Raw genomic sequence first — 26798 nt, forward strand, 5'->3', positions numbered from 1 at the left:
TAGCTCAACCGTCCCACAGGGGGGGGGACAAATCCTGTAGAGGTTTAACCACCCGAATTCATACATATTCCAGTGTCTGCACCATAGAGATCGAGGACTCATCTTTATATCTGTCCTAATTTAACTTCTGTCACAGCATGGGCTGCGCCATTGAGGTTACAACTCATAGGAATCCCCACCCAGGTGACTACTTTGATTACTTTAACAGGGGCAGAAGCATGATGGAAGCCCTCAATGGCTCTGCCCATTCTAAAACGGCCTTTCGGCCACTAGAGGCCTCTATCATTCTCTATGGTCTGCAACAATGAATTGCACACTTTGTCCGTATTTTCTTGAACAATGTGACGTACAGTTCAGACCAGACACATTAATACTGTAATCATGTTCGACAAAAACAAAAACAGTTCAAATGCACTGTTATTTGCATCATTTATTCCACATACAGGTGTCTTAGAAAATAAAATAACCTGAGGGACCAACAGTCGCTCAACATATTTTAGCCAATCAGATAACAGACACAATGATGAGATGACAAAACACATTGAGACAAAATGAAAAATCTAAATGAGCCACAACTGTAAAAATTCTAACAATGACAAAGTACAACAAGAGAACAGACATGAGACACTTTATTCAACCTTGTCCCACAGGGAATTAGGTGATAGGATGGGACTAGAAGGCAAAAAGGGATGGAAGAGAGAAAAGCATACAAAATGTAGTCCACTAATACAAGTGAAAAGTGAACGTGCTGGGTCAAGGAAGATGACATGGGGAAAGATGTAATAAGACAAATAGGGAGTAAGAGACATTCATTAAATAGCGGAACAATTAATACAGTCGTTTTATTCTCCAATGTCTACCATTTTAAATTAGGTTTCAGTATTACAGAATAGGTCATCATAAAGAGAAAACATTGACAAAAGGAAAATACAGAACACCTGATTTTAACACAATGACTCAGAGTTAAAGTCCTACGCCCAAGCTCCGCAAGTTGTTCAAGGCTAATGCTTTTTTTTTTTTTATCACCATTTTAATCATCATTTTTTAATCATTAATAAAGGAACAGCTTTTTTCTCAGCCTTCCCAGTGCATACCAATTTTAAGAGTCAAATTACAAGACCTGGTTAAAGTTAACTCTGACCTTTCACACTGTATTAGTGGGTGAAGGTAAGTTGTCAAATGAGTGAATAGTTTTGCTTGACAGTAAAAATTACCCTGGTCAGTGAGAGAGCGGAAACGTATTTGTGCTGGACATGGATGGAATGGAACATGTCTCACTGGTCAAATGCTAGATGCTGAGAGGGAACGGCTAGGAAGAGCTGCAGTCAAACGAGTCAAGTTGTGTGAACTACATTTTATGTTCTGGTCTGGTTCTGGTACCATCTGGAGTAATACATTATCAATCTATGTTTTATCTTTGCTGACCATCTCTTTAGTGCAATAGACAAATACAAGTAGCTAAAACAATTTATATGATTTTTTTTTTAAAGCCCTAAGCCCTTTAAGGTGTATGAAATTAATAATTTTAATCTTTGTCAATACATTTCATTCAATCCTGCCACAATCATTTTGGATTCAGGCAATGGAAATGTTTGATTTTATACATTTAGTTTTATCATGGCCCATTTTTGGCAAACAAAATAAATCACATAAATGTACACATTATCCACATCATCAATAACCCTAAATTGTGGTAAAGAACAGAACATTGTGGCAAAAGTAATGATCCACTGGTTTCCTTTATTTCAATTGGGGTTTTTATAACGTCAGATAATTGAATCAGCACAAGTACGGGCACCCAGGAGTGACGGGGCACCCATGGGTAGCTGTGGCGTGACCACAACCCCACCAGCGCCGTGAACCCGTTGGGAACAGCATACACAGCACCAGAGTCACTCCAGACGGCACCAGACCCTCAAAGCCTGAGGACCAGAACCACAGGCTGCTGAACCTGCCATCTCCTCAGCCTGGGTCAGGCTCTGACACTGGGTGGCATCTAGGAACAGGAGGAGCCCCCCTGCTCACTTACTGCTTCACTCACTGACACACACAGCAATGGAGGGAAACAGGAGTGGAGGTTCAGAGAAAGAAAGAGGGGATAATGGAGGGTTGGGTAAGATAAAAGAATCCCAGGGGAATGTACTGTGTTTATCAGTGATTCTCCCTCAAAGCGAAGACTTGTTTGCACACTTCAGTGTGTTCAAAACTGTGCGTTTATAAAAGGTGTGTCCTGTATGATGTGCGTTGGATTTTTATGGAATGAGGCATGTATTATGATGTTATTTGAAAGTAAGTGTTACTGTGTGTTTGTGTGTGTGTGTGGAGGGGGCGGTGCTCATGGCTGTTTCCTGTGAGAGAATGGCAGGTCAGAGGTGAGAGGTCAGCGTCTAAGAGTCACAGTGGGGTTGAGGTGAGGTCAGATTCGGGGCAACTGCTTCTCAATGAATTCCTTCACTGCTGCCATCTCCTGCAAGATCCAAATAAAGAAGCGTATAAGAAACCGAACATCATGAATACCTCCACGCTGATACTCATAGAAAACCATTAGCACACGCAGAACAACATTGATACTCATAGAAAACCATTAGCACACACAGAACAACATTGATACTCATAGAAAACCATTAGCACACACAGAACAACATTGATACTCATAGAAAACCATTAGCACACACAGAACAACATTGATACTCATAGAAAACCATTAGCACACACAGAACAACATTGATACTCATAGAAAACCATTAGCACACACAGAACAACATTGATACTCATAGAAAACCATTAGCACACACAGAACAACATTGATACTCATAGAAAACCATTAGCACACACAGAACAACATTGATACTCATAGAAAACCATTAGCACACACAGAACAACATTGATACTCATAGAAAACCATTAGCACACGCAGAACAACATCGATACTCATGCATGTTACAACCAAAATCCCCCTCTACCTGAGGACAGGAGCTGTGCATGAGTCCCGGGTAGGTCCGGAAGGTGATTTTCTGAGGGTTGACGATGATCTTGAGCTTCTCGGCCGTCATGGCCCCAAACTGAACTGGGATCATGGGGTCCATCTCCCCATGACACTGCAGTATGGGCATGTCCCTATTCCCACTGGTGCTCGCCGCCTCATGGGCACAACAGACCATTACATTCAATTATTAAAAGCAATAAGTGAAGACCAAGACCAGGTTCTAACGTCAAATAACCTACTCAGTTCATTCATATCTATACAGCAAAATCATCAAGAGCAATGGAGAGAAGAACGATCTCCAGTTCGGAATCCAGCCCAGTAATAAAATAAACAGCTCTGTGGAATGTTCAGGGGACTGAGTGCCGGAAATTGTAGAGAAACAAGTAAGCTGTGCAAATGTACCTGTGGGAAACTCTTGTGAAGCGGCAGCCAGCAACTGAGGGCAACCACACCCGCCAATTGCTGCTGACAGGTGAGGGCGGTATACAAGGACAGAGCCCCACCCTGGGAGACAGTGGAAAATAGAGGGAAAGAAAAAGGTAGAATGTGTTCAGACCTATGGAGATGTTGTTCATGGTTCACATAGTTTACACAGTTTCAACAGCAATGTTGAAAAATCACTGACAATCAGGAACTGGAAAAATAGGTATTTTTTGCACAACACCTTCAGAGCGATTGACATTGAGTAACCTCACCTGAGAGAACCCTCCAAGCATCACACGATTGGCGGGTATTCCATTCTTTACCTCATGGTCGATTATGGCTTTGACTGTGGAGAAGTAGGGTGAAAACAGAAGCTGAACATATACCCGGTGTGTAGTTACGATGGACACTGTTTTAGCTAACATGGTTATGTTAATAGATCTTGGTATGATATCTGTGCATCTACAGTGCATTCGAAAAGTATTCAGACTCTTTCCCTTTTTCCACATTGTTACGAAACAGCCTAATTCTAAAATTGATTAAATTAACTCTCAATCTACACACAATACCACATAATGACAAAGCGAAAACATTTTTTTTTAATTTTGCAAATTTATAAAAATGTAAAAAAATAAATACCTTATTTACATAAGTATTCAGACCCTATGAGACTTGAAATTAAGCTCAGGTGCATCCTGTTTCCATTGATCATCCTTGAGATGTTTCTACATCAAGCAGATTGGAGCAGATTGGAGTCTGCTTGTGGTAAATTAAATTGATTGGACATGGTTTGGAAAGACACACACCTTTCTATATAAGGTCCCACAGTTGACAGTGCATGTCAGTGCAAAAACCAGGCCATGAGGGCGAAGGAAATGTCCGTAGAACTCCGAGACCGGATTGTGTCGAGGTGCAGATCTAGGGAAGGGTACCAAAAAATGGCTGCAGCACTGAAGGTCCCCAAGAACACACTGGCCTCCATCATTCTTAAATGGAAAAAGTTTGGAACCACCAAGAATTTTCCTAGAGCTGGCCGCCCAGCCAAACTGAGCAATCAAGGGAGAAGAGCCTTGGTCAGGGAGGTGACCAAGCACCCGATGGTCACTGACAGAGCTCTAGAAGGACAACCATCTCTGCAGCACTCCACCAATCAGGCCTTTATGGTAGAGTGGCCAGACGGAAGCAACTTCTCAGTAAAAGGCACGACAGCCCACTTGGAGTTTGCCAAAAGGCACCTAAAGGATTCTCAGACCATGAGAAACAAGATTCTCTGCTCTGATGAAACCAAGATTGAACTATTTGGCCGGAATGCCAAGCATCACATCTGAAGGAAACCAGGCCACTGCTCATCACCTGGCCAATACCATCCCTACGGTGAAGCATGGTGGTGGCAGCATCATGCTGTGGGGATGTTTTTCAGCGGCAGGGAGACCTGTCAGTATCGAGGCACAGATAAACAGAGTAAAGTACAGGGAGATCCTTGATGAAAACCTGTTCCAGAGCACTCAGGACCTCAGACTGGGGTGAAGATTCACCTTCAAAACAGGATAACGACCCTAAGCACACAGCCAAGACAATGCAGGAGTGGCTTAAGTCTCTGAATGTGCTTGATTGGCCCAGCCAGGGCCCAGGCTTGAACCCGATTCAACATCTCTGGAAAGACTTGAAAATAGCTGTGCAGCGACACTCCCCATCCAACCTAACAGAGCTTGAGGGGATCTGCTGAGAAGAATGGGAGAAACTCCCCAAATACTGGTGCGCCGAGCTTGTAGCGTCATACCCATGAAGACTCTAAGCTTCTTTTTTTAAATTATACATTGGCCAATATTTCTATATATCTGTTTTGTCAGTATGGGGTAGTATGGGGTATTGTATGTAGAATGAAGAGGGGGGGGAAATGAGTTAATCCATTTTAAAATAAAGGCTGTAACAAAACGTGGAAAAATTCAAGGGGTCTGAACACAGTCTTTATAACATGCATAATAGTTGTGTTAAACTGAATGACTTACTGTTCTCCGCTGCCCTCTTGATGCCAGCCTCGTCCTCTGGAGAATCTGGGCTGAGACCCATCAGGTCAAACCTACAGAAACACACAGATCCATGTTCAGACGATGTAATACTCATCTCATACGGTGAGCTCCAAAAGTATTGGAACAGTGACATTTGTTGTCGTTTTGGCTTTGTACTCCAGCACTTTGGATTTGAAATGAGTGAAAGTTAGGTGCATAAATATCATACTCATTATTCACAACTTATTCAGGACCATCCGTAATCATGGTAGCATCCACATTAATGTAGAAGTGTTTAGAAACGTATTTTAATCTTATTTACAATAAAAGTTACTCCAAAATGACACTACATAATTTACCATTAATTTCTATTGGGCACAAAATAATCTGAAACCACCAAAACAAACAGCAAATGCATCCAACAAGTTTGTAGAGTCACAATCTTGATGTAATCATTGCTTGCTAGGAATATGGGACCAAATACAAAACTTGACTACTTTAATACACAAGTGAATTTGTCCCAATACCTTGGGTCCCCTAAAACGGGGGGACTATGTACAAAAAGTGCTGTAATTTCTAAAAGTTTCACCCGATATGGATGAAAATACCCTCAAATTAAGGTGCACTGTCAGCTTTAATCTCATAGTCATTGTATCATTTCAAATCTAAAGTGCTGGAGTACAGAGCCCAAACAACAACAAAAATTGGTCAATGTCCCCATACTTTTGGAGCTCACTGTACATCTAATGTGCCCCTGGTATCCTGGTAGTGTGCGTGTCTTTGAAGGAATTCCATGTTCACAAAATCTCTTACCAAAAGGAAATCTCTTTTCCACCGAAGTGTAGTTTACAGTCAAGCTATTAGCCAATGGCAAATGTTTTAGATCAGTGCAAACATGACTCACCATGAAGGCATGGTCATCTTCATATTAAGAGTGACAGGGATTCTGGGCCTGTGGAGAAACAAATGAATCAATGGACACATGCTATACTAAGTTAAAGGACTAAATGGTTGTATAGAAAGATAAGAGACTACCAAAGACAAGATTAGACTCTGACTGCAACACTCCAGAAACTGAGGCACTCAAAGAAGAGAAATAAACACGTCAGAAAATATGAAAGATAAAGACTTACGCGTGGGGGCAGATATACTTTACATGTGGCAGTCGGATAGTCGTCATGGTGTCTGCCCAGCCATGCCTGAGAAGAGGAAGAGCAATTCAGAGAGAGAAAGTGGTACTCTATACAGATTAGGCTATTAGATTTATACAGAGAATAAAAGGCGCAGCATACTAGGTTGGGTTTGCTCCGAGCAGAACTCGGCTAGGCGATGCAAACGTCTGTGCCTCGCATACTCCCTTAAAAGACCTTCGCTTGAAAAGCAAAATTTTTTAAAATGACATTTTACTGTTTGTCCCCCTTGAGACGCTGTAGCAACATAGGCAGTATACATCAATGACCATAGAAGTGTTGATATACACTTCCTCAAAATTGTCTGAATTAATCGAAAATAAAATCAGGAAATCTGTAATTCATTTTGACGCTTTCGCCGGGGAGGTCTTAGTCACGCCATTTTACATCTAAGATGTTTGGTGCGGTATTTCTCTAGTGAAAACATTTGCATGAAAACTAACAGTTCTTTGTTAAATGACAAACAATTCATTGAAGAATCCTGTCCATGGTTCCCAATCCTACTAGGAGTAGTACTGTTGTCAAATCACAGACGAAGGAGCGTCGACATCTGCTACTGAACTTCGATTTGCCTCAATGACAAAAAGTGTGTGTGAAATGCTGGGAAGCCTGAGACAGGCTTAAGACAGGAAACTCACCCTGAGTCACCCAAACCATGAAGGAAGATCACCTGTGGTAGAGATGGGGAGATTGACAGTTTTACATTGGGTAATGGTGCATTATGAACATTAAAGAGCATGACAGTTTACTGGCTACTGCACTGTATTTGCATATGAACACCAGGCTCAAGTGAATTATGCCAAACATCAAAAACAAAAGGGCAAATTCCTGCTGTTGCCAAGACGACTCTCAGCTTATATTACTGCTTGTCAACTCTAAAGAATAGCATGTATCAGAGGCATCATAAGAGAACATCTGAATTTGGTGAGCCATATAGATTTTTTGTACACTACGTAAAAATCTAATACGCACCTTCACAAATTAATTGAGTTGGTTTTGACCTAACAAGTGCTTGCAGACCCACAACTTTGGTGCAATCGGTTTGTTATCCCTTTAAGCGACAATATATTAACATAGCACAGTTCAACGTTTTTCTATTTACATTTGGTGGAGTTGTCAACTAACGTGAATTCAATGTGAAATCAACAAAAATGTCAGGACATCAAATCAAAGTGTATTTGCGCCGAATACAACAGGTGTAGACCTTACAGTGAAATGCTTACTTACAGGCTCTAACCAATAGTGCGTGTGTGTGGGTGTGTGTAGGTAAGTAAAGAAATAAAACAACAGTAAAAAGACATTTGAAAATAACAGTAGCAGGGCTATATACAGACACCGGTTAGTCAGGCTGATTGAGGTAGTATGTACATGTAGATATGGTTAAAGTGACTATGCATATATGATGAACAGAGAGTAGCAGTAGCGTAAAAAGAGGGGTTGGTGGGTGGTGGGACACAATGCAGATAGCCCGGGTTAGCCAGTGTGCGGGAGCACTGGTTGGTCGGGCAAATTGAGGTAGTATGTACATGAATGTATATTTAAAGTGACTATGCATATATGATAAACAGAGAGTAGCAGCATCGTAAAAGAGGGGTGGGGGGGGGCACACAATGCAAATAGTCCGGGTAACCATTTGGTTACCTGTTCATGAGTCTTATGGCTTTGGGGTAAAAACTGTTGAGGAGCCTTTTTGTCCTAGACTTGGCACTCTGGTACCGCGTGCCATGCGGTAGTAGAGAGAACAGTCTATGACTGGGGTGGCTGGGGTCTTTGACAATATTTAGGGCCTTCCTCTGACACCGCCTGGTGTAGAGGTCCTGGATGGCAGGCAGCTTTGCCCCAGTGATGTACTGGGCCGTACACACTACCCTCTGAAGTACCTTGCGGTCGGAGGCCGAGCAATTGCCGTACCAGGCAGTGATGCAACCGGTCAGGATGCTCTCGATGTTGCAGCTGTAGTACCTTTTGAGGATCTCAGGACCCATGCCAAATCCTTTTAGTTTCCTGAGGGGGAATAGGCTTTGTCGTGCCCTCTTCACGACTGTCTTGGTGTGTTTGGACCATTCTAGTTTGTTGTTGATGTGGACACCAAGGAACTTGAAGCTCTCAACTTGCTCCACTACAGCCCCGTCGATGAGAATGGGGGCGTGCTCGGTGCTCCTTAGTCTTGGTTATGTTGAGGGATAGGTTGTTATTCTGGCACCACCCGGCCAGGTCTCTAACCTCCTCCCTATAGGCTGTCTCATCATTGTCGGTGATCAGGCCTACCACTATTGTGTCGTCTGCAAACTTTGTGTTGGAGTCGTGTCTGGCCATGCAGTCATGGGTGAACAGGGAGTACAGGAGGGGAATGAGCACGCACCCCTGGGGAGCTCCAGTGTTGAGGATCAGCGTGGCAGATGTGTTGCTACCTACCCTCACCACCTGGGGGCGGCCCGTCAGGAAGTCCAGGATCCAGTTGCAGAGGGAGGTGTTTAGTCCCAGGTTCCTTAGCTTAGTGATGAGCTTTGAGGGTAGTCAATGAATAGCTGTAGTCAATGAATAGCATTCTCTCATAGGTGTTCCTTTTGTCCAGGTGGGAAAGGGCAGTGTGGAGTGCAATAGAGATTGTATCATCTGTGGATCTGTTTGGGCGGCATGCAAATTGGAGTGGGTCTAGGGTTTCTGGGATAATGGTGTTGATGTGAGCCATTACCAGCCTTTCATTGGACATAGGTAAAAAGCTGAGTGAAAAAAATTAACTACTACATTTTTGCAAATCCAATCAGTCTTCCACGTTGATTCAACGGCATCGCATAGATCATTTTTTTGACATTGAAAACAACTTTGATTCAACCAGTTTTTGCCCAGTGGGTTCACAGTCGGGCCGGGACCATAACAGTACCGCGATACTAGTTAGTATCGTGGCAAGTAAATAAAACACAAAGCGGATCTAACTTCTTAAGGAAAATGCCCTAATGTTACAAACAAACATCATTACGATGTCATTCAGAGTCACATTTATTTTCCAATTCAAAGCAGACAATATTTTATATACAGCAGGTTTTTATAGGACTATTGTGATACTGGTATCGTTCCTGCCCTAGTTCACAGAATCTCTGAACAACAAATTAGCTTCAGCATGGCAAGCTTAGCAATAAGCGGCCAAATTTGCTGATGGATGCCCTAAGTTACACTATGGTGTTGGTGTGCTCTCTCACCGCAGCGGTCTCCTTCTCTGTCCCAGACACCGTCACAGCCTCGGCGAGCAGCGGCACAGACATGTTGTTGCCACACATACACTGTAAGGAGTGCTAGAGAGAGGAGGGGGAAGGGCATATCAATGATGTGGCTGGTTATCAATGCTGCTATTCATCATAGGGACAGACATGATGACTAAAGACCTGAACATGCTGCAGTTTATGGTTGCTATGAACCAATGAGAGGCTGAGTACTGAGAGTAATCTCCTCAGTCAGGAAGTACTGAAACTCATTAACTAAATGCACTCCTAACTGCAAATCTGTTATTAACCAAAATGCAAATAAGCTAGTATCAGCGCCACTGCCTATACACTGAAAACGGATATCGGCTAGCTAGAGCATATTGTTTTCAAAGTCAACATTTAATACCCTCATAGCGTCAGGTTGAGCGACATATGAAAAAAGATTGAGGCAAGCAAAAGAGAAAACACAATGAGAGGAGAAATGAAAAGGAAAAGTGAGGTTAATGTATAAACCTTCAGTGAGATTAAACACTGAGTTAGTTACAATTCCACCCACCTAATGACCTGTAGTTAGTGAAAGCAAAGGGAGACAGAGAAAGAGCCAAATCAGGGGAATGAGAATGACAGGCTCAATAGGGAGAAAGACCAGGACCGTGCGTCACGCATCACAATAACTTTCTGCACTGCAATGACACGCATGCTCATTATGCCTTTGCCTCATTTCCTTGTCACTGTCAGCTATTGTACACTTTAATAGGCTTAGTGCCTACCTTTAAAAAAGGTTGTACCTTCAAGAGGTGATGAATAGCTAATATTTGTTTAGTTAATTTTGGCCCACTCCAAAACCACCAAGCTATATGATTCCCCCATGCAGGTAGGCCTACAGCACTCTGTCCTTGCAACCCGGGGTCCTTGGGACATCCCTACCCCATTGAAGTTAACATTTGAAATGGTTATGGTAAGGGTTAGGCTTGGGCTATGTAAAGGGACGTCCCAAGTATCCCGGATAGCACTTACCCTCGCTGGTGAATTGGATACTAGCATCAATGAAAGTGGAGGCTTTGTTCCTGCATGCCTGTATAATCTTTAACTTTATGCCGTCACTTAACGTTAGCCTGCCTGTAATTGTATTTGCAAGGCAAACATCCTCAGTCCCTTTAAAGATAAAGGCGAAATCTCTGCTTGTCCTGCATTGATTTTCCATGATCCCCTGTCAGCAGTTGTTAAATAGCTAAGCGTGGATGGAAGGAAATGCACCGATTTCACGGTCAGCTCTCTCAGCAAGCCTTCTATGGATGATACAAACAATGCCGTCCATGCACCGCTACAACATCACGAGTTCGCATCTGACTTGCATTAAACTGAGAAACCAAACTTTGACTGGTTCAGTGGTTGGCGTAAAAATTGTGTGCCGCCTTGGCCCTTTATTTACTTGCATTTACAGCAGATAACGGCTCCATTTTCTCAGTAGTCAAGCGCAATTGTTACTCGGAATAAAAACCCTGTAATGTTTATCCGGTGCGTAAATTCTAGCCACCAGGCAAGCATCGAGTCATATGCGGCAGTCAGTATAGCCAGCTAGCACCAGCAACACTGGGTTGTATTAATTCCGCTGATTCTGTTGCAAAATGTTTCTTAAAAATGTAACGAATCGGGGAGGGGCATACCTGGAATTTTCCAATAGAAAATATCGTTTAAATTGCAAAACTACACTGTTTGGATTAATGATTTACACCCCTGATTTTATTAGTAAACCAAGTTACGCATGCTAGCTAACGCATTAGCTGGTGTGGCTACTTGCAACACGTCAATTATCTTTTTATATATTAGCTACTTTAGTTAAATTATTTGACATAGACATATGTGGCAATACATTGACAACTAAAGATCGAGGGTACGGATATGTTGTTAATTAGCTACTGTAGCGAACTAAAGGAAGGGGGTGGGTATGAAGAAACAATGGGGGCTTAGAGATGCATCTTAGCTCGCTGCTAGCTAACACAGCCGTTGCGTTGTGCAACCCGGCGGGGAAATTCAGGAGAGGTTAAGTGCAAAGCCGCTAGCTAGATTGTTTCAAAACGTTGATAAGCTAGTCATCTACATCCAAGCAGTCAGCTTAATCCTGTTTAGCTGGCTACACATCCTCAAATGCTCAATGACCAGCAGGCTAACCACACAGCAGCAATCTGTAGTACACTGCCCTCCGGTCTCTTTCGGGTTTGGTTCGATTGACATGTGGGCTAAATTCGACCAGGTATTTGAATACATCACTTCCCCATGCCCCTCAACCAAAGCGGTAACCAAAAGGCCCATATGGGTTCGGTTCGGATGGGGTAAAGGAGTATTGTAAAACCGCGGCCCGCTAATACAAATTCATACACTCACCACTTTCTGTCCCAGAATCTCAACGGAACTTCCGCTACTGGTGTAGAAGGGCGGGGATTCTTTTTAGTGTCGTCATGATGTCCACACCCTTTCTCCTGCTTGCACTGCACACCACGCCATCAATTGATCCATTGATAGTGCAATTTTCACTAAACAAATATATTATACCAAATCCAAAGAGCATCTTTTCAATACAAATACTGTAGCCTTTTATCACTCCAAAATCTACATTTCAATACGATTCTATACTCACAATAAAATGTTTAAAAAAAATACTAGTATTCTCTTATGTATAACATATCTTTATTCTTCAAATAATTACATCACACACACAACAGCAGAGGGCATTTTCTATTCCTTAGACTAGGCATACAGGATTTTCCTTAAATTCTCAACTCGTCGCACAAAGCAATCACATTCAGCAACTGGCAGCAATGACACCTCATTAATAATGCAATGAAATCACGAGTTAAATAGCTTTCGTGTTTGGTGAGTGTCAAAGGAAGCAGTGTGCAAGTCACTTGGGTATATGGGTAAAAAAAAAAATTAACTAGGTAAGTCAGTTAAGAACAAATTCTTATTTTCAATGACGGCCTAGGAACTGCCTTGTTCAGGGGCAGAAGAGATTCGTACTTTGTCAACTCGGGGATTTGAACTGGCAACCTTTCGGTTTCTAGTCCAACGCTCTAACCACTAGGCTACGCTGCTGCCCTAAATCTAATCTATTCAAATGAAAACCTTATGCTGATCTACTTTGGTTGTGTCAAAAAGTTCACATTATTGCTAAGCCATTCAGAGCTTGGATGAGAAAGAATGTGAGTGATCGCCCACTGCAGGTGACATTGGAGTCATTCCAGTGTTGCTGAGACAAGTTGTCATATTACAACAAACCACTAGGTGGCACAGTCTCCAGATATATTTTAGATAAAAGCACTGAAGCTTTTGACGCTTTATCACAGCGTTACCAGTGAGTGGCGTTAAATGTATTCATTACCCAAATGAAAATTGACTCACTTCTTTCAGCCTCCACTCTTTGTGGTACAATAAGTGCAACAACTGAGCAAATCCAGATTAGACACTGATATTCAGTATTACTCATACCTGACCTCCAATAACAAAGTTCACCCACAAGGCCTAAGTATCCATCACCACTTCCTTTTGACCCATATCTGTCAATGCAACTTTCCCACCCCTCCTTTCTCTCAGGAGATGAAATTTGTTTGTGGGATGATGCTGTCGACTTTATGGTCTGCAGGGTTAGCGGACGCCTCGTAGTTGCAGATAGTCACTTCATGTCTGTGAGCCTGGGAGGAAGAAAGCAAAACAGATGAGACAGAGGTGAGGGGTTTTGCCATTTAACAAATGGACAACATGGAACAGTCAAAGTAAAGCCTGATACACAAGTGAAACATAATTCTGCAAATCAATAGAACGATAAACAAAACAAAAATTCAGCGCCTGAGAATTTACTGGAGGTGGGTCTAATTTGTTCTCACCTGGGAGTACTCCCCTCTCAGCCCAATGTAGTAGACCCGTGTGGACTCTGTCCCAAAGTTCCGTGATATGTGAATGGACAAGTGATTAACGTTGGAGAAACGGGCAATCCTGGAAAGAATGATCATTTAGGGTTGATTTGTTTAGTGGGTTTTAGGTTGGGTGTGTACTTAGTCGCAGTAAACTGAATTTTGATTTTTTACACATGCTTTGTTATCTTGTCTCGGAAATAGTCCATGGAGCAGTCCTCAAACCCCATTTTGTTCTGGGAAAACAATACTATTTTTAGTGTATGTGCACGCTTCTATTGCTCTTACTTAGTTGGGTATTCCAGCTGAGCCAGTGGATCTCTATTGAGACGGAAGGCTTGTTCAGGTTCTCTGCCTGTGTCATCAAAGGACATTTGGGGTATGTTCTTGTACCTACACGGACAATGCAACAATACAAAGTGACAAACAGTTATCAAAACCACACATGCTGACAATAAATAAATGTAGTTCCATGCCAATATAGCGGAAGCTAGCTAATTGTCACTAGCTGTCTTGTCTCACTGTGTGAAGAGTGAGTCAAATGTCACTGACAGAGCAATACGTTAGCTACTTGCTCTTTCAGTTTACCCAGAGCTGGTGGTGTATTCACTATGAACCAAACGAAAGCAAACAAAAGCAAACAGAACAAAACGACCTGAATCTGTCCAATGGAAACTCGTTGTAAAACATTTTCTGTTGTGACCCGTTTTGCAATAAATGAATACTCCCCTGGTTGAGTCGTGAGTAATAAGCATCATATCAAATCTCAGAGCGAGTTTATACATGCTACACTGGCTCAATGCAATCCCACAGTCAGGACCCGAGGTGTTTCTGAAAGGAAGAAACAGTACTCACAGTCTCATTTCAGCAGGATGCGATTCATCATCTTCACCGGCGATGATTATCCCTTTCAGCTTGACACTTCCAGTGAACCTGAGAAAAATATGATTTGTGACAGAATGCATAAAACACAATATGATAAAACAAGTTTGAAGTTAATATTACAGGATAAGAAAGGATGAAAAGAGGGTTGAGGGGTGGGGTTCTTACGGGATGTTGAACAGGAGCTCTTCATCAGCATCACTCTCAACAAACTACAGAGGTTAGAGCCCGTTTCCAGAGAATTAATGAGAGAAAAAGTTTATCACATAACAGTTATGAGAAAGTTAACAGTGGGCCTTCATCACATTAGAAAGGTTATGAGAAGTTGGCTTTCACTAATGGAAGAGGTCCCGATCAGCTCTAAAGAAATGTTCACCGACACCAAAATGTTCCACCACCTGTGTAAGTTGCATATTTCGTTCAATGTATAAACCTAGTCAACATGGGTTTTTAATATTACAAGTAAATGTGTATCATTGACTTCTGGAAGGGCGCATTATATCATCCAGTCTGGCCTTGACTGACAACTGCAGTATCGCTGCATACCAATTTCCCTTGCCAATTACGCGATACATTTTTGCAACGTTTGTTTTACCGACGAGCCAAAATGCCAGCTGTAACAGCTGAGTTTCATAATTTCTGATGATAATTCAGGGCTTCTACACCCTCAAAAATGGTTACATTGAGATGTACTATACACGCAAGGCGTCGACAACATTACCTTCTCCCTGTCAGTCCGTTGATCCCATGGTTTAAACACGAGTTTCCCATCGCCTTCTCTTGTTTCGTTGAGACACTGCAGTTTCTCGATGTCAATGCGCTGATACAGTGCATACTCCAGGCCCCGTTCCGCTGGCTCGTGCTCGTCTTCACAGCAGCCGTGGCTGTGCCCACCATGGCCGTGACCAGACATCACAGATACTAAATATCGCACTTTAGAGAAATGTACGTCCTAGCTGGTGATGATACGGGCTGTCTAACTAGCTAAGTTGTTTGTTTCAGACGGACCTGGCTGGTTTCACTTTTCCACAACATTCTGGAGAGGAAACCTTTCAAAATCACATGTACGTTAATAGCCAATCAAGATGGACGTACAGATGCAGAACATCAACGTGCTCTCTGATTGGCCTGGCCAACACCAATGAACAAGCACAGGGTTTCCACTAGCTATTTGTTTATTAGCTTTCACACCCACAAAATCAGATTCCAGTCAAAATTGGCTACAAAAATGTGCTTTTTGATATTTAAGGTTAGGCATAAGGTTTGCAGTGTGGTTAAGGTTAGGTTTAAAAATCATATTTCAAGATTGTAGAAATTGACAGGGTTTATGCCATGACCCAAGCACACAAACCTGTAAAACTCATAACTGATATTAGATCAGTGTCTAGTGGACAGCTGCTCTCATTTGTTTTGCACCCAACATCCATCGCATGTTTCTTTCAGTAGTCATTATTACAGTCAGTGATACAATATTCCAATATTAAGTTTAACAATTACATATTCTCTATGTTCTCAATAGTGCTGGGAATACAGAATGTACCCTACTACATACAGCAACTTATTCAGTGCACTGTGGACAGGTTCCATTGCTAGATTTAAGCAGTGTTTTTCTCTTATATTTCAACATCAACACAAGACACAATAGACCATGAATACATTTGAGGGCAAAACGTCAATTTTATTGAAAATGTCCATATAACATTTATTAAAATCTATTAAAATTACTATTTCATCCACGTCCATTTGGATCCAGGTTCAGGGGAGCCAGGGGTCCCAGAGATGAAAATAAATACATAAGATGTGAAGCTGCAGGGTCCTATCACTTCCTCTCGCTCCCTTTTTGTGTTTTCCTCTTTCCGCACTCACTTCATTCCTCACTCATCACAGTGAACCAGATAAAAGTAGGGATGCACATGTGGTTCAACACTGAACACAGTAAGAAAACAAGGTGTGGATGCACTGGAATAAAATGGGTCTATTCAAATGTACTTAAAACATGCTGCCTGTAACAGCACTGTCATTTGATGTCTTAACTTATGCGTACCATAATAAAGCATAGTTCTGTCTGTGTCAGAGTTCCTCTGTAGTGTATGAACTTGTAACAAATGACTAGTTTCGCATTTGAAATATTTTGTCTGTGTGTTTGTTTGCCAGGGTCTATCTGGGAACATTTAAAAATGGAGGACATCATTGTGTGCGTATTTAAGAAACGCTAAAATAATGGAGAAAATCTGTGTTTGTGTGTATGTACAGTCGTGGCCAAAAGTTTTGAGAATGACACTATACATTTTGAGAATGAAAATATACATTTTCACAAAGTCTGCTGCCTCAGTTTGTATGATGGCAATTTGCATATACTCCAGAATGTTATGACGAGTGATCAGATGAATTGCAATGAATTGCAAAGTCCCTCTTTGCCATCCAAATGAACTGAATCCCTCAAAAACATTTTCACTGCATTTCAGCCCTGCCACAAAAGGACCAGCTGACATCGTTAACATAGGTGTGAGTGTTGACGAGGACAAGGCTGGAGATCACTCTGTCATGCTGATTGAGTTCGAATAACAGACTGGAAGCTTCAAAAGGAGGGTGGTTCTTGGAATCATTGTTCTTCCTCTGTCAACAATGGTTACATGCAAGGAAACACGTGCCGCCATCATTGCTTTGCACAAAAAGAGCTTCACAGGCAAGGATATTGCTGCCAGTAAGATTGCACCTAAATCAACCATTTATCGGATCATCAAGAACTTCAATTGTTGTGAAGAAGGCTTCAGGGCGCCCAAGAAAGTCCAGCAAGTGCCAGGACCGTCAGTTGATTCAGCTGCGGGATCAGGGCACCACCAGTACAGAGCTTGCTCAGGAATGGCAGCAGGCAGGTGTGAGTGCATCTGCACGCACAGTGAGGCGAAGAGTTTTGGAGGATGGCCTGGTATCAAGAAAGGCAGCAAAGAAGCCACTTCTCTCCAGGAAAAACATCAGGGACAGACTGATATTCTGCAAAAGGTACAGGGATTGGACTGCTGAGGACTGGGGTAAAGTCATTTTCTCTGATGAATCCCCTTTCTGATTGTTTGTGTCATCCGGGAAAAAGCTTGTCCGGAGAAGACAAGGTGAGCGCTACCATCAGTCCTGTGTCATGCCAACAGTAAAGCATCCTGAGACCATTCATGTGTGGGGTTGCTTCTCAGCCAAGGGAGTGGGTTCACTCACAATTTTGCCTAAGAACACAGCCATGAATAAAGAATGGTACCAACACATCCTCTGAGAGCAACTTCTCCCAACCATCAAGGAACAGTTTGTTGACAAACAATGCATGCTTTTCCAGCATGATGGAGCACCTTGCCATAAGGCAAAAGTGATAACTAAGTGGCTCGGGGAACAAAACATCGATATTTTGGGTCCATGGCCAGGAAACTCCCCAGACCTTAATCCCATTGAGAACTTGTGGTCAATCCTCAAGAGGCGGGTGGACAAACAAAACCCCACAAATTCTGACAAACTCCAAGCATTGATTATGCAAGAATGCGCTGCCATCAGTCAGGATGTGTCCCAGAAGTTAATTGACAGCATGCCAGGGCGGATTGCAGAGGTCTTGAAAAAGAAGGGTCAACACTGCAAATATTGACTCATTGCATCAACTTCATGTAATTGTCAATAAAAGCCTTTGACACTTATGAAATGATTGTAATTATACTTCAGTATTCCATAGTAACATCTGACAAAAATATCTAAAGACACTGAAGCAGCAAACTTTGTGAAAATGTATATTTGTGTCATTCTCAAAACTTTGGCCACGACTGTATGTGTGTGCACATGTCTGGTGGGCATTTGTAGATTACCCATAATTCATTGAATTAAAAAGATCTTAGCTCCTACAATCTCTTCCTCTCCTCTCAATCACGTCATACATTCATCTCTCTCTAGCTCTATCGGCGGGAGAATCTGTTCTTGAAAGCTTTGATAGTTTTGGCCATCATGGGGGCGATTTCTGCAAGACAAACAGACGAGACATTTTAAAACAGAAAAGTTAACCACGCAGACATGTCCTCTCAGAGATTAAAGTCGACACGTTTTAAATCAGGAAAGTACTTTTTTTTATTTTTATTTTTTTATACATGCATGTTGGGTCTAATAGAAATATCTGAACCTATTTTCTTACACACACACACGATACTGACTTTTGACCTGTGGTTTGTTGTCTCTGGCGCTGGGGCCACCCCCACCGCTGGGGCCTGAGGAGTGAGAGGTCTCAGGGGGACTGTCGTGAGAGGAGGAGTGGCTGGGCTCAGCCGAGTGAGAGCTATACGACAAGGCTGGCCTTATTCTAAAAAAAAAAAAACAGGAAGGTAAATCCAATCAGTGTACAGAAAAATAAAAAAACAGTATAGTTTTAATAGTGTTTTTCAAATCTGGGGGGCATTATATGCGCCGTCTCTGAATACTCAGAAAACCAGTAAGCAATGCGAGGAACATTTCAAGAAAGTTTCTATGCGCTCTTTTTTACTCATATAGCCTAGGTGCTATATCCTCAGATTGAACAACTGTCTCGTTTTATTTTCCCATCTAGCTTTCACAATGTCATCCTGCAAGGTCGGAACGTCCAGAACACATCAGAATGTCTCTGCCATTTCATTCTCCATTGTGTTGAACCTTTTTAATATCTTATGACTGTTCATTCCTCAATGACTGTTCATTCCTCAAACAAAACATATTTGGGTCAAATTTGATACAAATATGATGTAGTGCATATCATCGTAAATGAGCAATCAGCCAAGCATTTCTGTGTATATGAAAATGTAAGTACTAATATAAAGTGTTTGATGGTGGTGGGGACATGAAAGAAATTCCAGACTGTTTGTATGTGCTCTTCTAGCCTGTATCCTCACCCGGTTGTCGGATTGAACACCGGAAAATCTGTGGCTTCTCTCTCTTGCCCTTTCTGTTTAACATACGGTCCTCTGGCTACTCTGGCATCCCTGAAGCTATGTGTCATCCTGCAAGGTCGGAACGTCCAGAACACGTCAGGGCGAGTTTCGCATTTTAATTCAATGTACGTTAGGAATCGTAACCCCTCTGCGTGAACTTGGTTAACCTTTAGAATTCCCCATGATGACATTGCAACAATTCACATAGAATCATAACAGTCAATTTGTAGATTAAAATATGATTTAGTGGACCTTTGAGAATAAGTTTGAGAGTCTGAATTACATGTTAGCAAATAAAGTCACCATTCAGCCAATCATGTCTTTGTATATGGAAATGTAAGTTAAAAAAAATAAAATCACTAATAAAATCACTACTATGCAGTGTGTGATAGTTATGTACACTAGTGTCCACATACTTGATCGGAGCTGCAGCTGCAGTGGAGCTGGCAGTGGAGGTGCTTGTGGTGCCAAACTTCTCCTGTCGCCGGCGGACATCACGCGGAGGTTTGGCGACGGAGTTCACAAATGCCATTTTAACCTGTCGACCTGCCAGGAAAATTACACACATAAAACACATGCTCACTCAAAATCAACATCCTCTGTACACTTTCATTGATGATAACAACAACTCCTAGTAATAACTACTGTATAGTAGAATTCAGCTCATAGATGGGATTTAGAGAAAGAACCTTTGGGCTTGTTGGCATGGGCCGAACTGATGTTCTGGGTGAGCTTGCGAAGGCGCTCCTCCCGCTCGTCGTGCTTCCGCAGGTACATCTCCCGCCACGACTCGTACTCCTGGGGCGTCTCACGCTTGAAGTCCCGCTGGCAGTGGCGATGCCAAAGCTCATCAGAGTCCTCCATAAAACACTGAGGGGGGGGGGGGTAAAATTATCGAGTTTTTACATGAAATATATCCTACAATTTAGTAGGGAGAGTAAACACCATTCATTGTTCAAAGCATAACAGTTAGGAGTCAAGTTTTGTTTGTACACTTCACCTAGGGTGTTCCTGGTATACAGTATGGCTTGGCGGAGTATGACAGCTTGTGTACTACATGCTCACTGACCATCTCGTACTGGGTGACGGTTTATGCGTTCATGTGTGAGACGCTACTTTGATTGTGTGTGTGTGTCTGTGTTACCTGATTGCACTGCTCAATGCGGTAAAGCTGTTCTGGGGTGCATCGCTCTAGTACTGGTTCCAGAATCTCAAATGGCACACCTCCCACCTCATCAATTGCTGGAAAAACATAGAGTAAGCATCTCGTTATACAGAGACTCACACAATCAGCAGGGTGTTAAGTATCTCGCAGATAAAGAATGATAGTGTGGATATAGCATGGACAGCGCTGTGGTTGGAATACATTTCATGGACCTAGACAAATGTAAGTCTTAAAGGAGTAAGGCACACTAACAGTCAGTGTTCAATGTGGGTGTAATGTTAAAGAGGAAGTCACGTGTTGCTCTTGGTTTAAATCATTTTAAGACTGTGTGAAAGTGGATCAAAGTGGACAAGCAGCCACAAGAATCCACAAGACAATTAAGTTGGTGGTGTTTGAACAACAGCCCATTATAAAATGGGTTAAGTGATCCATGCCTTTGCCTTCTCTCTTTTGAGAGATGTTAGGTGTGCTACATGAACAAAAAATGTACACTTGACTAAATTAACCAAATGTGGTAACAGAAACTGAAATAAAACCTAAGCATTATGGTAACGACGCCATTACATGGCATTCACAGTGTCGCTAGGAGACAACACTCACAGTCAATGTTGTTTTGAAGCACCCTGATGCACTGCTCGTACAGACTCATCATCTTGGGCAGGTAGGACGTCTTTGAACCCGAGTAGACCGTCATTTTAGAGTTAAAGCGTCTCCCAGTGAAGCCGGTGTCCTCCTCGGCGTCATTTGACACAGGACCTGCAGGAAAGAAGCCAAAAGTTAAACATGAGAAATTGCTGACAATCAGAACTAAATGTATTGGGCCTAGAGAATAAACGCAAACGTACAAATGTCCCCAAAGTCCAGACAAGTCCAACACACAAACTGTACTTCCATACTACATAGAATGAACCAATGCATTCTCAGTTGTACACTAGTATGGACATTAGAACGTACCCACACAGTGTGAAAGAACCAACATTAAAAAATAATAAGTACCTTTACGCCGCTGAGGGGACAATGGTGTGAGATCAATGGAAGGCAAAGGTCTGTAGTAAGGCTGGATGGCCGGCAGAGAGATATCAGGAAGCGTGGACACAACCTCGACCACCTGAGGTAAAAGAAAGAGCTCATTAAAGAGAAAGAGTTCAGTCAAGAACCGGAGAACAAAGACTCTCATAATGAGAACATCAGGGTCAGGGCGACTGGTTAATAAAAACATACAGGTAGGTGGATTGTAAGGACTTACTGTCCAGCACCCCAAAAATATGACAGCAAATACAACATTCTCCAATTGAACATACGCATCTTGTGAGAAGAAGAGTTCAATGTAGGTCTGTTCTTACCTTCCGGCGTTTCTCAGGCACCGGAGTCGTTGCTGTCGGCGTCTGGGCTGGATCAGCCCTCTTGCTGCGGCTCCCGTTGGCCTTGCTGGGCTTGGACTCCTTGGAGGAGGAAGGAGCAGCAGGCGAGGGCTGGACAGGCGGTCGAGGAGGTGTGTGGTGGTGGGAGGAGGGCCGACTGCTGCTGTTGCCGGGCTTCTTCTTCTTCTTAGTGGGCATAGGGGCGTCATATGTGAGGAAGGATTCAAACGACATGGAGGGGGTATCAAATGCCTCTTCCGCCTGCTCCTCAGTCACTTGGACTAATACAGGGGAGTCCCTAGGCTCACGTGACCTCCCTAGAGATTAAGGAGAACAAAGAGGGAATGATGTTAATGGGATGTAGTTTTTTTAAAAGAGAGAAGTGGGTGAGAGACAACCCACATCTTTAGGGATCAGGTTAATGGGAAAATGGTTCTCATTATCCAACATGGTTAAATAAATAATACATGACTGGAAAACCATCTATTAACAAGCCAGCAGCCCAACACTGACTCAAAGCTTGAAAGAGGCATCTATGGAATAGGCTGTCATTTGAGAACCAGCCTCTCTGTAAATGTCATAATGACACAGAAGTCACAGCGAAATTCTCAGCCAACTCAGTCGGCAGCACACTCACCATCACTTCCACCTCTCTTGTCCTTCTTGCTCTCGTGCGGGGTGGAGTGCCGACTGTGCTTGGAGGCCTTGCCAATGTGCTGCGGTTCCCTCTCCACGCTGCGCTTCTTCCCTTCGCCGCCACCATCGCTCGCCTGGGCATGACGTCGCCGCCTCTCCTCGTCCCGGTCGCCGTGGGAACCGTGATGCTCCCTGCCAGGCTCTTTGTGTGGTTTGGTGTGTCGGACCTCTTTGTGAGGGAGGCTGGGCGCGGGCTCTGGCTCTTCCTCCATGGGGCTCTCGTAGCCCTCAGACTGGTATCCCCCTCGCTGGCCACCGTGGCCGAGCTGTGGGGGGCTGTAGTGGTGCTGAGGGGGGGAGGGGGAGTAGTTGGAGCGGTAGCCTCTTTCCTCCTCCTCTATCATTATCTCCTCCTCTTCATCCTCCTCCTCTACATGAGGAGGCTCCTCCGGGGATAGTTCCCGGACACGTTTGTGGCTTACGTCCCTTCCCTCAGAGCTGTGAGGGTGCGCATGTGTCCGTACATCCTTGGCGTTGCCGGGTCTGTGAGGAAGAACAAAAACAAAGCTACACTTCAGTAGATTTCAGATGACGATACACTGAGAAAAAGACGAAGAAGACGAATCAGAAGAAGTCCCCCAATCGCTCAGTAATAACGTACCTTTCAGCAGACGGGGTGGGAACCAGTTTCTTCCACTTGGCCACAAGGCTCTTCGCAAGATCTCCAGCAAGATCATGTTTCCGGAACGAATTCACAGTTTTTCCTACTCCAGTTTCCTGCACCGGCGAGAACAAAATATAAGCATGCCATAGATAGTAGTCGGGTGTCCTCATTATCAGTACATTATGTTTTTGACACTGGTGTCGTGTGGGTCATGTTTGGAGAGCAACGTGGGTGGTTTGTATAGATTCAGGCACTCTAATGGTTAAGTGAGCAGGCCAGTACACTTAGTAGTGCACATAAAACAGACCATATTATCGTTATTGCCCATCATAAAAAGGAAGTGAGCATGCTCTGAAGGTTGCGTGACAATATTGAACAGCACAATCAACTCCTGTAGAGCAGCTGGCTACAGCGGGTCACATCATCCTGCTGCAAAACCAGAGCCTGTACTTGGAATCCTCTTCTAAATAACACTGCGGTGAGTGAAGAACAATGGTGCAATGCAATCAATGTGTGCAGTCTTGGAGACTAAACAAAGAGATACTTTCACTTTTGCACTAACGAAAGAATAAATCATGACATGAGCATACATTGTTTCCAAAATCTTACCACAAGGATATCCACAGTCATAGGCAGCTCCCCCAGCCTTTTGAGGGTCTTCTGGAGCTAGATAGCGGAAATACAGAAGATTTACAGATTGCTCACTACATCCTCTGTACTGATCGACCTAGCTAGCCTGATTCTGAGAAGAGCCAAACAGTCTGCACATTAGCAAAGTGCACACAATTCAGGTATGCCAAAGGGAAGGATATAGTTTGTTAAAGGTCAGGTTAATTCAAGGTTGTTGATCATTGAATGAATGGAAATATAAAGACACATAACAATATTTACATAATCACAGTATTGATGACATGGGTCTACTGTGTAAAAGTGTGCGCTGTATGTGTAAAAGTGTAGGCCTACTGGTAGTTTGACTTTGTAGGCTGTCAAACTGTGTAGTACTTTCAGACTTTGCTTGATTCATATTTGTGTAGTCCAATTTTGCCTAAATTGCACAGTCATGGAGTCATCAAGGTTTTGTCGGCCTATTTGAAGGGGGTTGTGGGGGTAGGCTAACTACACATATACGGAGAGGTGGTTGTGTTTACTAAAGTTGATCAGCTGACAAAAACCCACCACGACATGGCAGTGTGGGCAGGGATTGCTTTGTTCAATGAGACACAGCCGATATCACAGTAAGGCACTACGACCAAATGTATTGTTGTTGCCCTTAAACTTGGACTGAATCATTGAGTGAAGTGCAACAATCTAATAACTAGGCCCGTGCTGCTGTTGCTCGATTGTGGAGTTTATACAATCGCTGTGGGGTCATGTCTAGAAATAATCCAGTTTTTGTCAAATTAATGTCAAAAGTTAAAATGTTTTACATTTAAACTCACCCTAAACCCCTTTTCTAGACAACATAATCCGCCTAACCTACTACGTTCATTCTAACCTGCTGCGTAAATTCTCATAACCTGCTAAGAAAAATCAAATCTGACGTTAATTTGACAAAAGCTGGATCCCTTTTAGCCATGCCCTCGCTTCGCTTTCGCTTTTTGTGGTTGTTTCTTTAACACTAGCTAGCTGGCTACATTATTAGCACTTTATTAGCAGTGGCAATGTCCGTTAGCTACAATAGCTCCATGACATAAAGTACAGTTCTGCGGACTTGGCAGGTAGCTCGAGGACTAGGTTAAACTTAACATGAACTATGGTTAAGAAACCCAGTTAGTTGGCTAAGCTACATATCGTGACGTGATCTTAGAAAAAGCAGTAACTACCTACATTAGCGGAACTACCCCCCACGCGACAATATTTGAAAACATTTTAGTGGGCGCAAGTCATCCACTACAACCTTGCCATTTCATTCTGGGCCTTTCGAGTATTACCTTGCGAGGCTCTAAGTTCTCGCAGAGCCGAGACTGTAGTCTCTCCACCGCTTCCAACAGCTCCTCCGCCATGTTTACTGCTGGTGCCCTGTGCCCGGAAGCTGCTTCATTACAGCAGAATAGGGTCAGTGCGATCCTATCCACAGCTTCACTCAGCCTACAGTTGATTTGGAGATTAGCGGAACTACGTAATAAAACAGCTGACAAAGAATTAACCAGACACCTCTTTGAGGATGAAAGATCCAATGCAGCCGTTTTCATCTCAATATCAAATAATTTCGGCCAAACAATTATTCGTGGAGAAGGTGGAAAGCTTTAAATTCCTCGGCGTACACATCACGGACAAATTGAAATGGTCCACCCACACAGACAGCGTGGTGAACCTCTGGAGGCTGAAGAAATTTGGCTTGTCACCGAAAACACTCAAACTTTTACAGATGCACAATTGAGAGCATCATATCGGGCTGTATCACCGCCTGGTACGGCACCTGCTCCGCCCACAACCGTAAGGCTCTCCAGAGGGTGGTGCGGTCTGCACAACGCATCACCGGGGGCAAACGACATGCTCTCCAGGACACCTACACCACCCGATGTCACAGGAAGGCCAAAAAGATCATCAAGGACAACAACCACCCGAGCCACTGCCTGTTCATCCAGAAGGCGAGGTCAGTACAGGTGCATCAAAGCTGGTCCCGAGAGACTGAAAAACAGCTTCTATCTCAAGGCCATAAGACTGTTAAACAGCCATCACTAAAATTGAGTGGCTGCTGCCAACATACTTGGATGTAATAAATGTGTCACTTTAAACAATGCCACTTTATATAAGGTTTACATACCCTACATTACCCATCTCATATGTATATACTGTACTCAATTAGTATTTGGTAGCATTGCCTTTAAATTGTTTAACTTGGGTCAAAACGTTTCGGGTAGCCTTCCACAAGCTTCCCACAATAAGTTGGGTGAATTTTGGCCCATTCTTCCTGACAGAGCTAGTGTAACTGAATCAGGTTTGTAGGCCTCCTTGCTCGCACACGCTTTTTCAGTTCTGCTCACACCTTTTCTATGGGATTGAGGTCAGGGCTTTGTGATGGCCACTCAAATACCTTGACTTTGTTGTCCTTAAGCCATTTTATTTTTTTTAATTTGAATTACCCCCTTTTTCTCCCCAATTTTGTGGTATCCAATTGTTAGTAGTTACTGTCTTGTCTCATCGCTACAACTCCCGTACGGGCTCGGGAGAGAGGAAGGTCGAGAGCCATGCGTCCTCCGAAACACAACCCAACCAAGCCGCACTGCTTCTTAACACAGCGCGCATCCAACCCGGAAGCCAGCCGCACCAATGTGTCGGAGGGAACACCGTACACCTAGCGACCTGGTCAGCGTACACTGCGCCCGGCCCGCCACAGGAGTCGCTAGTGTGCGATGAGACAAGGATATCCCTACCGGCCAAACCCTCCCTAACCCGGACGACGCTAGGCCAATTGTGCGTCGCCCCATGGACCTCGCGGCCGG

At 43.3% G+C, this 26798-nt stretch overlaps 3 protein-coding genes across 3 annotated transcripts; all 3 read right to left on the reverse strand.

Annotated features, from left to right (window-relative positions):
* Positions 1-410: 410 nt before the first annotated feature.
* lypla2 (lysophospholipase 2) lies at positions 411-12246 on the reverse strand. Its single transcript, XM_038966061.1, has 10 exons — positions 12197-12246; positions 9809-9901; positions 7247-7278; positions 6552-6617; positions 6323-6370; positions 5419-5489; positions 3682-3755; positions 3389-3490; positions 2964-3140; positions 411-2467 (listed from the first exon to the last, which is right to left on the reverse strand). The coding sequence occupies exons 2-10, from the start codon at positions 9884-9886 to the stop codon at positions 2417-2419; spliced, it is 699 nt and encodes a 232-aa protein (XP_038821989.1). The 5' UTR covers positions 9887-9901; positions 12197-12246; the 3' UTR covers positions 411-2416.
* A 231-nt stretch (positions 12247-12477) lies between these two features.
* Positions 12478-15657, reverse strand: pithd1 (PITH (C-terminal proteasome-interacting domain of thioredoxin-like) domain containing 1). The gene is made up of 6 exons (XM_038966063.1): positions 15323-15657; positions 14770-14813; positions 14575-14652; positions 14008-14112; positions 13693-13801; positions 12478-13500 (listed from the first exon to the last, which is right to left on the reverse strand). The coding sequence occupies exons 1-6, from the start codon at positions 15512-15514 to the stop codon at positions 13399-13401; spliced, it is 630 nt and encodes a 209-aa protein (XP_038821991.1). The 5' UTR covers positions 15515-15657; the 3' UTR covers positions 12478-13398.
* A 2658-nt stretch (positions 15658-18315) lies between these two features.
* eloa (elongin A) lies at positions 18316-25402 on the reverse strand. Its single transcript, XM_038966038.1, has 12 exons — positions 25284-25402; positions 23962-24018; positions 23350-23465; positions 22690-23231; positions 22035-22369; positions 21688-21799; positions 21292-21447; positions 20671-20768; positions 20216-20396; positions 19943-20072; positions 18780-18925; positions 18316-18589 (listed from the first exon to the last, which is right to left on the reverse strand). The coding sequence occupies exons 1-12, from the start codon at positions 25353-25355 to the stop codon at positions 18528-18530; spliced, it is 2007 nt and encodes a 668-aa protein (XP_038821966.1). The 5' UTR covers positions 25356-25402; the 3' UTR covers positions 18316-18527.
* Between the last annotated feature and the right edge of the window lie 1396 nt (positions 25403-26798).

This window comes from Salvelinus namaycush, chromosome 27 (genome assembly GCF_016432855.1).
Source record: "Salvelinus namaycush isolate Seneca chromosome 27, SaNama_1.0, whole genome shotgun sequence".
Taxonomy (NCBI): domain Eukaryota; kingdom Metazoa; phylum Chordata; class Actinopteri; order Salmoniformes; family Salmonidae; genus Salvelinus; species Salvelinus namaycush.

Excerpts from the sequence above, each read along its gene's own strand:
- lypla2 (XM_038966061.1), bottom strand. The coding sequence starts at position 9,886 with ATGTGTGGCAACAACATGTCTGTGCCGCTGCTCGCCGAGGCTGTGACG. Across the intron at positions 6,618-7,246 it reads CATGGTTTGGGTGACTCAGG|GCATGGCTGGGCAGACACCA; the intron begins GTGAGTTTCCTG and ends TCCTCTTCTCAG. Across the intron at positions 3,756-5,418 it reads CAAGAGGGCAGCGGAGAACA|TCAAAGCCATAATCGACCAT; the intron begins GTAAGTCATTCA and ends ACTTCTCCACAG.
- eloa (XM_038966038.1), bottom strand. The coding sequence starts at position 25,355 with ATGGCGGAGGAGCTGTTGGAAGCGGTGGAGAGACTACAGTCTCGGCTC. Across the intron at positions 21,800-22,034 it reads TGCCTGAGAAACGCCGGAAG|GTGGTCGAGGTTGTGTCCAC; the intron begins GTAAGAACAGAC and ends CTTTTACCTCAG. Across the intron at positions 20,073-20,215 it reads CCATGCCAACAAGCCCAAAG|GTCGACAGGTTAAAATGGCA; the intron begins GTTCTTTCTCTA and ends TTTTCCTGGCAG.
- pithd1 (XM_038966063.1), bottom strand. The coding sequence starts at position 15,514 with ATGTCTGGTCACGGCCATGGTGGGCACAGCCACGGCTGCTGTGAAGAC. Across the intron at positions 14,814-15,322 it reads AACGGACTGACAGGGAGAAG|TTTGTTGAGAGTGATGCTGA; the intron begins GTAATGTTGTCG and ends TAACCTCTGTAG. Across the intron at positions 13,501-13,692 it reads TGAGAGGGGAGTACTCCCAG|GCTCACAGACATGAAGTGAC; the intron begins GTGAGAACAAAT and ends TCTTCCTCCCAG.